Here is a 15,032-nt window from a genome sequence, read left to right on the forward strand (position 1 = left end):
TTACCCACCTCTCGAATTTAATAATGTACACGTCTCACTGTTCCAACAATAATATAATGTACAGGTGTGCTTTATGCATACCTGGACGCTTACCTGAGTGAAGAGAAACTGGCAGTTGGGGGCTGGTTTGCTCGGTGGCCCTCCAAGATAAGATAAAATGATAAAAGAAATATAAACGATAACACTAGAGACCACGTTATTATTTTGTTGAATATCGAGAAATCTGCAGTTGATGTGTGTGTGTGTGTGTGCGTGTGTGTGTGTGTGTGTGTGTGTGTGTGTGTGTGTGTGTGTGTGTATTGTTTATATGTGTGTGTATATTGTTTATGTGTGTGCGTGTGTGCGTGTGTGTGTGTGTGTGTGTGTGTGTGTGTGTGTGTGTGTGTGTGTGTGTGCGTGTGTGTGTGTGGATGTGTTTATGTGTGTTTTGTTATAGAATCTTCTCTTACATATATGCGATATACCTCTTCCCCCAATAAAACACGCCCAATTACCATACAATAAGTTACTCCAGTAATATATATATATATATATACAGTATATACACATATTGAGTATTAACTCGACAACCCTCCTCCTTCCCTCACACACACACACACACACACACACACACACTACTCCTTCTACTGTCACTATATTGAAAATGCACTGTAGTTTGACTTTTCCCCATCTAGTTATTATATGTCTTATTTGTATCCTTATATTTACTTGTATATTATTTGTAATTCAAACCCATTCCCCAAATATGTAACTGTATATTTTTTCAGCCTTCTGGCTGTAAGCTCTTTCAATAAAACCGTTAATTATTATTATTACACACGCAACCCCCACACACAGATAACCCTCCACACACACACACACACACGCAACCCCACACACAGATAACCCTCCACACACACACACACACACACACACAATCAAACCTAAGTGGTAATTTTCCACTGACTCAAGACCATCAAACCAAGACTACTGTTTACACTTGATTTTATATTATTAACAGATGTTGCTCAAGATATTCTTCTTCTTAGAGGTGGATGAATCTGTAATGAGAATGGGAAGTTTTACCGAGGTTTCGTTCCATTTCTTTCAATGTTAGGTCGGATAGTGTGACGATAAAGAAGGGAGGGGGATAAATGCCTAAATCTCTTACGTAACTGTGCTGATGGAGTTAATGTAGAGGCGACACTGTCTTATCTACGCTTATTGCCTAATGCTACGACCTGATGAAAATATAGAAGAATATAAACTTCAGAACAGATAACGCGTCGGCAGTGTACTCGTCAATATTAGTACAATTTCTTTATCAGGAGTCGTAATAAACCTACTTGCTGAAATTAACTCTTCACTAGCTTATATAAAATAAATATTTGAAACAATAGTGTATTTAATAACATAGAAAACGCGTTTAATCCCTTCAATATAGCATGCCACATGATTTTATTCAATACAGAGACCTCCCCGTAACACAAGGGGCAACATCAACAATGACAAAATAACGAAAATTTACTCATGTTAGTCATTTATATAGAGCTGTCGATAAATTGTCCATAATATAAATGTAAAGCAAAGTAAACAAATAATCTCGGGGAACTAATATTAACTTTCTTTCTGGTCGTAGAGATTCTGATGCTTTTTTAGATAACTTGCTTTACAGTGTGCGTGTGTTTGTGCTTGTTGTAAGGTGTCTCTATACCAGATAGCCATTTTGACCTTCCTTCATTAAAAACCGAAGTGGGTGACCAAATAACATATAATCCAATAAAAAAATTAGCTCTTTTAGACGTGTTGGACTACGGTACAATATATGCTCACCAAGCTTCAAGAAAAAAAAAAAATCTCCCTTGTCAGAAAAGCGAAAATATCAACTAACAGTAGGTCAAACATCAATAAATAAAATTTTATATTCATATATATATAATTCCTCCCAAACAACTTGATCAAATTACTTACATAACGATACCTTACATAATAAGAACATTAACACAACGGCACAGTTTTTACAGCCACGCCCTATTAGCTTTTTAAGAACAACAGAGGTATTTATCTACGCTTACCTAAAATATTTCACAACAGTATCACCGGCAGTAGTTGAGCTTTTGTTATGTTTCATCAGAGGCCGAGTTCAGAAGACTTGACAATGCAGTGTTGCCATTTTGAAAAATAAAAAGGCTTTCTGTTTGTGTGAATTTAAGTGGATTAAAAACTTATAGATAATTAAGCAAAATCATCATTGGATTATGACTATTAATAAAAATTCCCCCAAATTACAAAAATACTTCACCGAAACAATAAACATTTTAAGGTATTCATGACGAGTTAGTGTGAGGGATCTGTGTAGGGTAGCTCTCAGTCATGGCCTTGTAGAAGAGTATGTGGGCGGTGTCGGGGGCGTGGTGTTGGCTGCGAAGTTGGCTCACGTAGCTGTCGTCATACAAGTACCAATTATTGTCGTCCCACTTCTTGCAGAGGGCGAAGTAGTGGCCTGCATTGGCAGTTCCTCGATGGTGACATACACCCACAAGGTTGTAATTTGCTATCCTGCAAAAGAAGACATGATCCATAATGATTGTTATTACTTTAAGTTTATAAAAAAAAAGAAAATAAGAAAAGTTTTTAAAAATTGACATCAGAAAATATCTTAACACTTATATTATGAATTGAAACAAGTCATCCATCCTTCTTATCTTTCTTGTAAGTACCACAATACTGCCAGCTTCGCACACACACACACACACACACACACACGCACACACACACACACACACACACAAGAATTTACCCTCCGAAAAAAATATTAAAAAACAATGCCACATTTGAAAGACAACAAAGAGTTACCTGACAGTGTCGTGTGTGGGGCGCCTCTTGATACGAAGACCTTCCACGGGATAATGCACCAAGTTTTTCTGCCCCCTAACCGACCGCTTAGTGTACCTGGACATAAAGTTTGACCCTCATGAGCACGGTTATCAATAATTAATTAAAACCAGATACAGAATCAAACTTAGACATTTTTTTCAAGAACATACATACACATACAGATTAAGGGATGGATCTCAGGCGTGTAGATGTGAACCAATAATTTGCTATCAATGAGTCCTCAAACTTATCTGGTGCCTCTGTGAGAATGGGGATCATAATGAGAGACTTACTTGCTCAGGTGAATGATGAGGATAATAGGTAGGGTGACGAGGATGGTGGTGTGGTTGCAAGGGTGTAAGGTGCCACAGTCAACACACTCCCATTCGATACGCTGATCCTCGAAGTGTTTTTTTATCAGCTCCTACGGGTTCAACAGCAAGATTAAGGGGTCATGTTAGAGGTTCAGAATTTATAGGATGCTGCTATTGAAACGTGTGTGTGTGTGTGTGTGTGAGCTGGGATATCACCAACCCATGTAAATTTATGTACGTGTTAGGGTTGGTTCAAGGATTTAAATTTGGCATGAAACTGAAATTTGGGTACAATGACATGTTGATAAACGTTATCTTTGCACACACACACACACACACAACCTTGAATAAAGTAGTTCCTGAATAATGTAGTATTGAACCATCAATATCACTTCATTAACACGTACCGTACTATGCATAAAACTCAACTGAAACACCACTAAGGCCATTAGAAACCTAAATGACCACTTAACCGTGACTTAAGTATCTATTTTCTATCAGATGAACTGACCTCCAGAGACCAGTCCTTGAGCATGTCGACCGGGAGACTTATACTGTTGAAGGTCTCTCGAGTGCGGGAGATGACTGATCCGGTCTTGGGGCACACGATGGTAGACTCCTGCAGCCCGTGGAAGATATCAGAAACAATGGAGATGCTTGAGTCATTAGCTGGATCCTGGACCTGGGAGAGATGAGGAGAAGGAGGGAAAATTTAGACGATTTTATAAGTTTTCTTTGATAAAAAAATTGAAATTCGTTCAGTTTTAGAGGGAGAAAATATAGAGTCGTGAGGTTTAAGAATGTAGAGGAAAGTTATAGGTTTTGAGAGAGAAAAAACTTGTTACATTATAATTCATCAGGAGGATATTGCAGTTTATAAAAGCAAAAGGAAGAAAACTTGGATTTAAATTTTTTTTCAATGTAGAAGAAGAGTTATGAGATTCCTGGCACATGTTTCCTGTAATATACATGTAACCATTTGCAAACATACACACAAAAGGTTTTATTCGTAATTCCTCACATCTTGAGAATAACACACACACACACACACACACACACACACACACACACACACACAAACACACACACACACACACAGAACCAGAGAGGAGGACCCACCGTGGTAAGTGCCTCATGTAGACATGTCAACACCACAGTCAGCAGGTCGTGAGCGTCTTGTTGGCCAGACCCTACAAACTGCTCATCGCATTTACAAAGAACATCCTGGCGATAAAAGGAAACGATCTTGTTAATTTTATAATTTTTGCTGTTTTTTTTTGCACGTTCAATGATTTTATGTCTGAGGGGGTATCGGTGTGTGTTTTTTTATTATATATTTGTGTGATGTGTGACAATTATCGTGTAAGAAGCCCCTATAAATTTGTGTGTTTTTCTCTCGCTTTCTCTATCCTCCTTTCCTGCTTTTTCATTAATTCAACAGATATATTTATACCCACCTTGAACTTACGCAGGTAGGTGTCGGTGGGTGTCTTGTTGTGCAGTGCCTGAAATATCTGGGCGATCACATCAACTACTTCGGCGTTCAGCTTATTCTCTCTGTTGAGGTCCTGTCTACACGTCAAACGGAAAGTACACGTTTAAAAGTTTTCAGTCGGATAGATCTCTAGGTTGTCATTAATAACCAACATTAAGTATTTGTTCATTACTTCAAGGTGCTGGTTCTTCAGTTTACCCAGCTGTGAATGATCACCTAACTTTACATTAGTGAAGGTTGTCGAGTGTAGTTCTAGCCTCCAACACACGATATGCCATCGCCCTTAATACCATATGAGTGAAGATACTTGAGAACACTTAATATAGTTTTATATAAGTGATGGATACTTACATACTTATATCTCAATATTAAACATAGATAATATCAAAATACTTCAGCAAATCACACTACTGTACTGTACACACTTATACTTGGTTTGAAAGATAAAGATAATTACTTAGAAAAACTTACTTGTATCCCATATAGATAAAATGGTAACTGAAGTCATACACATTGAAGAGACACTGGAGCACGGAGTTGATGTAGCAAGTGTTGCCTATATTCTTCAGGCCAGACGGCAGCATCTGCAACACAAGGTTACTTCATCGCAACACTTCATATAATAACGTTTGTTGGATTTCTTTTGTTTGACAGGTGTTGTTAAGTTAGGTTTAGTTGTTTCTCTCTACATGTACAGTTGCCAACAAAAGTCCTCCCACAACCCTGCTACACAGGGCTGTGGGAGGACTTATGTTGGCAACTGTACATTGTTCTACACTAGTTGTATTGTGTTCTCTCTTACTGACAACACTCACAGCACTTGTTCATTATTGCTCTTGATAATTACAATGTATTTATCTTGTAACACACACTATGGGCTCGCCCTTTAACAACATAATGGCTTTGTAGTTTATTAATATATGTTACTATTCCCGACACTTAATAATGGCTACCATCATCAATTGTGGGCTCCCTACGCCTGCTGTGGGCTTCCCATGCCTGCCGTGGGCTCCCTACGCCTATTATGGGCCCCCTACGCCTGCTGTGGGTTCCTACACTTGCTAATGGCTCTCAACACCTGCTAACGGCTCTCAACACCTGCTAATGGCTGGCCAAGGGAGAAAGAGTGTTAAAATTTTGTCCATAATTATTCCTGTCTTCAAAACAAGACACAACTCACAGCGTCATATGCACGAGATCCAGCCGAGTGGGAGGTGGAGCGTGGCTCACCCCAACTACTGTTCGCGGAAACAGACCGAATCTTCTGGACATTTGGAGGAATTTCCTCCTGAAGAGGATGCTGATTTCTGGCGGTATTCGGGCTATTTCCACCGGCCATTAAATCCTGTGCCTTCTTCTCAACGTAGACCTGGCGAAATGTGATAAGATAATTAATTTGATTGGATTACCTGAAGATTAACCCCCAACTCCTTATTTCATCTGATGATCAAACACCCTATTCCTTATGCTGCTACTTGGGAGATCAGATTAAGTTAGAATTAGCGTGGTTAATCTTAAGGTGAAATAAGCTGGGGGGGGGGGTAAATCTTCAGCTGTTCTTTTAATATTCAATACAATTCCTCTTCTATGCCATTCCTCACCTTATATTTAGTGAAATCATCCTCCAGCTTGTTGTAGGCATCTAGTACAGTGTTGTACTGCGTCTGCCAACTGATCGCCAAAGCCTGTCGGTTATAAGTTATGAATACTGTAATATAACTCGGCATGATGACTGATATGGCATTCTTCATTTACGGTCACCTCTGAACACCCGACTCTTTAGTTTAATAATACCGTATATAAGAAACACGTTAGGATAACCTGCACTATGACGTCTTGATATTATTAGTTTTATTTATGACAACTGTTCTCATCTTCTTAACGTGTACAAATTCTCATAACAAAAAAGAACACATATATAGTCAAAGTATAACTATGGAAAACAGTCATTCATGATAAACTCAACCTGACTTACCATATAATACTGTTCCATTTTTCTAATCGAGTTATTGTCAGTTTTAGTGGCGTTTAATTCTACTTCCAAGTCCCTTATACGTTTCTGTAACAATTAGTAGATTGATTCTTAGTTAACGTTTAGACATTTTCCAATCAACATATATAGATAGGTCTTACTGAATATCTATCTAATATTCATATATACAGTTTATAACATTTTAAGCAGGATTTAATTTATATTTGGTAAGTGTAACAGAAAGAGATGGAGACATAAAATGGAGAAGCGAGAAAAGTAATAACGAAAAATATAATGAGAAGAAAATAAAGATAAATCTCAACAATAAACCCAAAAAAGACAAGAAATAAAGGAGAATACATAAATACAAGAAAAAAATACATATTAGGAAAATTAGAAAATGAAAACAGCACTAAGAGTACACGTAATAAAAGTTGCGTTTGAATACACTCACTTCACAACTTCTCCGGAACTTGTTTTCCTCTAAATATGCTTCCTTCATCCTCTCCATTTCTCGTTGCTGGTTTTTCACTTGCCTTGTTAGTTTCTTTATTTCCTGCAACAAGAATAACAAACATTTATAGATTCAATTGTTTTTTGATTATTTGTTTTACTGTAGCGATGATGATAGGTAGCTATACGTTCGATTGTTTTATGCCTTATGCTTGTCCAGTCATCTCAACCTAATATAAATACTGTGATCAAATCTTCATAATTATCTTATTGATGAAAACTGGATATCATGAACATTTATGATAATCATGTATATGGTATCTTTGATGGTTTAGTCAACTGTACTTACCGCATCCTTCCACAGAGGTTCCTCGTCTATATCCATCATCTCCGCATCCTGTAAAAAAAAATACGAGTTTATTAATATCTATTTAGCATGACTTAAAAAAAATGTTATATGTATTTTCTTGGATACTTTGTGCAAACGGTAATATATTAATTAAAAGTTTGGAAATGTTTTTATAATTTATTAATATTATGACAGTGATGTGTAGCGATATTTTCACAGTTCTATCTTATCACCTGAAGATTATACACCTCTCCCACCCCACCCTGACGTTACCTAGAGGTGTTAGGTTAGAGTTGAGTTGGTTAGTCTAATGATGAAATAACCTTGGGTGTCTAATCTTCAGGTAGATATTCCTCTTTAATTAGTACACCTGTTAATATCACCCTCCCCCCCCCTCTCTGTTATCTCACCTCTGTTGGTAACTTTTGCATTTCTGTTGATGTATCTAATTCTGTTGATTCTGTTGGATATACATTACTTGGTGCCGTTATTTGTGTTTCTGTTAATGGTGTTTGTAGTTTAGCTGTTGGGGGTAATTCTGTTCCTGTTACTGGTTCTGTTGGTGGTGGTGGTGTTGTTGTTGGTGATGGTGTGGTTGATGGTGGTGGTGTTGTTGTTGATGGTGGTGGTGGTGTTGTTGATGGTGATGGTGGTGGTGTGGTTGTTGTTGTTGTTGGTGTTGTTGATGGTGGTGGTGGTGTTGTTGGTGGTGGTGTTGTTGGTGATGGTGGTGGTGTTGTTGTTGTTGTTGTTGCCGGTGATGGTGTGGTTGTTGGTGGTGGTGGTGTGGTTGTTGGTGGTGGTGGTGGTGTTGGTGTTGGAGCTCCTATAGGTGTTGGTGGTGGTGTTGTTGATGGTGGTGGTGGTGTTGGAGCTCCTGTGGGTGTTGGTGGTAGTTGAGGAGCTTGGACTGTTGTCATTTCTCTTGTTGTTAATGTCATTGCTGATGATATTGTTGTTGCTGACGTTGTTTCTGCTGATGTTATTGTTTCTGTCGTTGTTGGTACCATTGTTGTTGTTGTTGTAATGGTTGATGTTGAGTCAACAATTGTCACGTTGCACTGCGAAGGAAACAAAAGAAACACGTAAATGAACTCAACACTTTAACAAGAGACAATAAAATACTCATGAAAGCGAATAGATGAAAATTAAAATGTAAATGAATCAATAATAATATTAATGGTAGTCTAATTATTAAACACAGAAACAAATTCTGCCGATTATGACATCAATTTTCTCTATCAGTTTCAGTAAATCAACTAACCTCGTCACGACCCTCCATCTTGACCGAGGAGATGGACCCTCACACCTCCGAGTCTTCAGTCAACTTTCTCTCATTCTTTTGAAATTTCAATTATTCGTAATTTTCATATCTCGTTTCTGTTCATTAATTAAAGTTACTCTTTCTAACACAACTACCAGAAAAAAAATCTCACTGGATAATATTAGTAATGACTAACTCAGATTTATATATCTGGTTACATAAGCACACCACACAACGACACAACGCTATTCCTCAGTGTAGGGCCATCACTGTATTCCGCCACGTAGGAGGTAGGGAGGTAAGCTAACGATAAGATATACCTGATTAACTGATAGCGTTTCCTGATACTGGATACACGCATTCAAACAGTTACATACCAGTGGTTGATACTATATTACCAGCCATTTTTATAAATAAATTAATCAACAAATAATTTGAGAATGTGGTACAACTGGCAGCTATGATGGCTAGAGAATTCATCCGATGTGTTTCTTTGTTGACGAAGAGGAACTGCTTGTTACCCCCTTCAAATTCCTATCTGAGAGATTAATTATTTACGTCAGTGGGAAGAGTGAACGGTGATTGTAAGACTACCATGATTACTATGTACCTGAACCCGCTCCAGTGTTGGTCAAGTCTTATCTTAAAAGAACTCACACTCGGTGCCGTCACAACACTCTCTGGTAGATTGTTCCAAGAGTTTACAACCCTCACTCCGAAAAAGTTTGCCCTCACGGTTTTCTGGACTTGCGGCTTCAATCTTGAGCTGTGACCCCTTGTGGGGCGAGCGTCCGCCAGCTCCAAGTAAGGACACTCAACTGAGTAGTGTCCCCTGAGATGCTTATACACCTCAACTAGGTCCCCCCTTGCTCGTCTGTAGTACTACCATGACTACTACTACCTTGTCTATTACCGCTATTACCATTACTACTAACATGGTACTGTGAGTGGGTGGAGGATACACGTAATACTGACGGTAGAGGGACCATAATAAAGTTTACAAGCGGAAAGTAAAGTGAAGAAAAGTTTACAAACGGAAGTAAAAGAAGTGAGGCGAAGTAACGGTCGAGCAGTGGCAAAAAGGATAAAGTAAAATTAATTATTGAAATAATCATATGACCATTACGGTTTATTTAAATAGTTACTTTACTACAGAAGAAGTTTTACGCTCATTGTGAAGATTTATTACACCCAAATTAGCTTTCAAATCTATTATAGTTAGCCATAAAATAATATACATTTTCTTTATTTATTAAACAAAGAAAATTTTAGTAAAGGAGTAACATACTTAAATTCTTGTTTCGTATGATTATGGATGACTTTTCTTACCTATGTCACGACTGTATGCTTATATTTCAAGTTATTTCATCTGTTGTTTATCCTGATTTCTATGATACTCCATTAATGTCAACTTTTCATGTAATCGTTGCCCAAAAAGAGGCGCTTCGTATCTGCTTAATTCCTTAGCCTCTTCTCAGCCTCCCACCTTACAAGTCGACCTAGAGATCAGGCAGTTCACTGTTGCTTACTGTTGGCTGGTACTGGACACAGACACACACGGGGTCTTAAACATGGATCTTAAAAGAGTTCATTCGTATTTTGCTTTACTTTATCCTCTTCGTCACTGATCGTCTCCGTTAGCCGCTTGGGTGGTCAGTCACGTTTCTCTATAACACACTGTTGGCAAGTACTGGACATCTTGGTGTCACCCCATCAGCCACCATGGTGCCTATAAGTATACCTATGAAGTGCAGCGGTGGAGTGGATACAGAGCTCGCTTTCTGTTGCATGGGTTGATGGTTCGAGTTCGATTCCTTGGTACTCTCAGTTCACCCAGCTGGAAATGGGTTCCTATGTTTACAACTTGGGGAAGTGAAGGCGGTAGAGTGCACTACCGGCCATGCTGCCTCCTTGTGCACCGAAGGCTTAGTATACAGTGTGTTCATGCCTATAGAACCTACAATCACTTTTAAGTATGCCTATCACCTCTTCTATCATGTATTATAACGTGACACAAATAGGTAGAGAACTTACAATAGGTAAGATCCTACACATGATAGGATCTCGAGTCTCTTATAGGATTTTTTACTCCAGAAGGGTAAGGAATGATTTAGTAGAAGGTTATAAGCACCTCAAAGGGCATTACTCAGTCACACGTAAAGACCAGGAGTTACCGGGTGGTCATCTCACTAGAGGTCCTTAAAGTTCAACCTTGACCAACACTGACACTTGATCAGGTACAATCAAGAGCTCGTACACGTCTAGTAGTCACCACCACACTACGCTACCATCACCACAACTCCATACCACCATTACATCTTTACCCTTCACACCTCCACATCACCACCACAACATCCCATCTCCTACACCATCACCACAACACTACCACACCACCTTCAGATCACCTCACCTTCCTGGATGTTACGTGATGTTAGGTAGCGCCCAGTACAGTAGACCTAAACCATCACTTGAGCTAACGACGACACATCTCAGCGCCTTCCTAAATTACACTAACTTGGAAAGGTTATTACTTGATTTAGTAATGATAACTTGATTTACATTTCTCTTAAAAAGTTTTTGATTAGCATGATTTAGGTGATCTTTAAGAAGTTGAAATGTCATAATACACATCATTGTTTATTAAGAATTTCTCCCTTTGTTTACCGAGTTTGTTGTTTGTTGTTTGTTGAGTAATTTATTATTTGGTTAAGTCTGTGTTCATAGTTACTGTACACTGTTCTGTCTCCTATATGTTAACTCTGTGTGTCCTTGGGGTGAGGGAGGGTAGGGGGTGGTATCCCTGGGGTGAGGGTGGGGGAGGTGGTATCCCTGGGGTGAGGGTGGGGGAGGTGGCATCCCTGGGGTGAGGGTTGGGGAGGTGGTATCCCTGGGGTGAGGGTGGGGGAGGTGGTGTCCCTGGGGTGAGGGTGGGGGAGGTGGTGTCCCTGGGGTGAGGGTGGGGTAGGTGGTGTCCCTGGGGTGAGGGTGGGGGAGGTGGTGTCCTGAACATCCAATATATTTTGTTTTTCAATTTCAATTTTATATTCAAGATGGAAAGGAAAATAACAGAGAGGAAATGAGAAGCGTCGGAAACATTGTAGACACACACACACACACACACACACACACACACACACACACACACACACACACACACACACACACACACACACACACAGATGAATTATGCATCGGTACAAAAGAATCAGGTTTTGACAGTTTCATTTAATTAAAGTTTTTATTTTTTATTTCCGCTTTGAGTGACAACATTTTTCTGACGAATCCAATTTTCATGCAACAGTTGCACACGTTACAACTACAAATATATAAAGAATATTTAATGAAACAGCAATGGCTTTAAGAGAAGGAATGTTGTTGTAAGCCTTTAGAGCAAAAAAAAAATGAGGAAGTTTTTAACATATCTGGTGAATTATATGAACAATCGATCATATTCCCTAGAAAGCTTTTTTTTTGGAGGTGGAGAGTTAGGTTAGCGTTAGGGTGGTTAAACTCAATGTGAAAAAAGCTTTGGGAAGGTTAATTCTCACGTGATCCCTCAAAATGTAAAGACAATACAGTAATTACCAGCATCTGACAGGTAGAGTGTGTACCTTAACGACCCGCTGAGAGGTTCAACGCTACTGTGATCTTGGTATACGCCAACACGAGTCTTGTGTCCACTCTGCCACCGCAACCCTCGTTATCTTACGTTAATACCACGTAAAAGAATACACCATCACATAACAGAACACCAAGTAAGATGTGACAGTAATTCATTACATAATAACAGTAACTGATTTATCTGTATATTTTTGGTTGTATGTTAATTTGTCTTTGATATCCTTTCTTGCACTTGTTTCTCTCGGACAGACACAGGCCTTTTGTGCCTCCTACCATGACGTCACCACCAGGGAGCCACAGTCACAAGAGGATCACTCGACAACACACACACACACACACACAGAGGTCGTTTACTTCCCCCATGGTAAGTGCCACACTCACAGGCAGTGAACACAAGCGGGTGACATACTGTAGTGTCCTCATGGGTGGAGGGAAGGGCAGGCTGGTAATTACAGGTCAGGTCAGGTCAGCAATATATCGCCTGATTCACACATTATCACATTTGGACAAGTCTAAGGGAAGCTTAGGTCCTCCAACACTCCCCTTCAGTCGGTTAACATCAGCCAGCAGAGACCTGAAGCACCGTCACTCTAGACACACACTGGACAAACACCACAAACACCCTAAGATTTCCTGGGTCGGCGTTAGACTGAAGGAGGAACAGCCGAGTAACATCAAGACCTTCTTTGGGGGACTCTTATTTTGTACGGCTTTTGTTATCGTCCGCTGTTGATGTATATATTTTTTTTTACAATGGAAATGGGTCAAAAGCGTTTTAATCTAGGAAGGCTGGCGGCAATATAGCCTCGACCCGCCCTTACGTCTACTTCACGCCCTAAAAGGGATTAAATACAATTTGCTTTGACTTCAACATCGAGGCGGAATATTGGCCGACTCGTGACAGCCAGTCTAGTGACGAGGCAGCGGAAAGTTTTGTCGACAGGTGTGGAGTTAGTTTGGCAATATTTTACTCTCAGTCACAAGGAAATACTGCGAGGGAAAAATCACACCATGTGTCTGGGGAGTACTGCAGATGAACGAAGTGTTGGGTTAAGTTTAGTGACCTCGGTGTAGGAGAGCCAGAAAAGACACCTATGATTGAATGATCGTCTCGACTAGTCTGAACGATGATAGCTGCTTCAGGAGTAACTTTGACCTCAGTTGTATTTAATTGAATTCCTTACTTGGGTTCTCATCGTAAGTGTGTGTGTGTGTGTCTGTGTGTGTGTGTGTGTGTGTGTGTGTCTGTGTGTGTGTGTGACGGCGTTCAGTTAAGAGGTGATTTTGATGATCTTCAGAGGAGATTTACAGAAAATTTACTGGAAGGAAACTATCATTATAGCTATTCTCTGTATGTGGTCATCGTTCAAATCTTCAACACAGGCGCTAGACCCCCGAGAGTGTACAGACACAGTGTAAAGTCGTGTTAGTCTTTTCATTATTTATTTCCTGGTGGAGTCGAGGGGTACACCAACACATGAGGTTCTTCCATAGCACTTTAACCTTTATTACCAGCCAGGTTTAACTTATGGGTATTATGAGTTAAGGTACCATGTGACCAGGTAGGCGTTGAGGTGAGGTGGGAAAGGTGGAGCTACCCCTGTGATTTGGATATTTGTGAAGCTGTTTGAGTTTTAATGTAACAAGTTAGCTGTGATATTTCTGTACTAATAATATTTCCTCTAACATTGGATATATCACTCACATATTGCCACTTTAATGAGGATTCGAACCCCGCGAACGATATACAACCAGTCCAGTAGAATGACCACTCCGCCACCGTGTATCAAGACTACATTCCCTTACAAACTTGGCTTTAACCTTTTCATCCATTATTTGACCTTTATCGCCTATGGACAAAACTTGAGGTTATTATTATTTTTACCAGTCTTCCCTACACACTAGAGGGTGAGGTGAAGTATGAGGAGGGTGAGGTGAAGTATGAGGAGGGTGAGGTGAAGTATGAGGAGGGTGAGGTGAAGTATGAGGAGGGTGAGGTGAAGTATGAGGAGGGTGAGGTGAAGTATGAGGAGGGTGAGGTGAAGTATGAGGAGGTGAGGTGAAGTATGAGGAGGGTGAGGTGAAGTATGAGGAGGGTGAGGAAGTGGCGAGGAGGGGTGAGGTGAAGTATGAGGAGGGTGAGGTGAAGTATGAGGAGGGTGAGGTGAAGTATGAGGAGGGTGAGGTGAAGTATGAGGAGGGTGAGGTGAAGTATGAGGAGGGTGAGGTGAAGTATGAGGAGGGTGAGGTGAAGTATGAGGAGGGTGAGGTGAAGTATGAGGAGGGTGAGGTGAAGTATGAGGAGAGTGAGGTGGAAGTATGAGGAGAGGAGCGAGGAGGATGAGGAGAAGGCATTAAACACCTGTTATCTATAGGTATAATAACTGGCTATTGACCTTGATTAAAACATGACCCCCTCCCCCAACACCCATACAACCACCATACAGAATAAACACAATGACGTATACAATCGTTAACACCCCCCACCCCTTTACTCCCACCCCCTCACTCTGCACCCTTACTCCCACCCCTTACTCCCACCCCTTACCCCCACCCCTTTACTCCCACCCCTTACCCCCACCTTACTCCCACCCTTACTCCCAATTTTGCCCCCACCTTTACTCCCCACCCCTTGCCCCCACCCTTACCCCCCTCACCCCTTACCTCCCACCCCTTACTCCCCACCCTTTTGTCTCCCCCCAATTCTT

At 40.2% G+C, this 15,032-nt stretch overlaps 1 protein-coding gene across 1 annotated transcript; it reads right to left on the reverse strand.

Moving 5' to 3' along the window:
- Positions 1–1,896: 1,896 nt before the first annotated feature.
- Positions 1,897–8,066, reverse strand: LOC121873426 (ubiquitin carboxyl-terminal hydrolase 15-like). The gene is made up of 13 exons (XM_042377006.1): positions 7,850–8,066; positions 7,440–7,487; positions 7,092–7,193; positions 6,641–6,724; positions 6,267–6,350; positions 5,846–6,034; positions 5,137–5,249; positions 4,628–4,742; positions 4,290–4,394; positions 3,682–3,852; positions 3,150–3,280; positions 2,836–2,931; positions 1,897–2,538 (listed from the first exon to the last, which is right to left on the reverse strand). Exons 1-13 carry the CDS (start codon positions 7,868–7,870, stop codon positions 2,307–2,309), a joined length of 1,491 nt encoding a protein of 496 aa, XP_042232940.1. The 5' UTR covers positions 7,871–8,066; the 3' UTR covers positions 1,897–2,306.
- Positions 8,067–15,032: the final 6,966 nt, after the last annotated feature.

Source organism: Homarus americanus, unplaced genomic scaffold (assembly GCF_018991925.1).
Source record: "Homarus americanus isolate GMGI-L3 unplaced genomic scaffold, GMGI_Hamer_2.0 scaffold34739, whole genome shotgun sequence".
Taxonomy (NCBI): Eukaryota; Metazoa; Arthropoda; class Malacostraca; order Decapoda; family Nephropidae; genus Homarus; species Homarus americanus.

Coding starts and splice junctions, on each gene's coding strand:
- LOC121873426 (XM_042377006.1), bottom strand. CDS start 7,870: ATGCAAAAGTTACCAACAGAG. Junction 6,351..6,640: donor AAATGGAACAGTATTATATG/GTAAGTCAGGTT, acceptor TATAACCGACAG/GCTTTGGCGATCAGTTGGCA. Junction 5,250..5,845: donor GATCTCGTGCATATGACGCT/GTGAGTTGTGTC, acceptor CTTGTGTTGCAG/ATGCTGCCGTCTGGCCTGAA.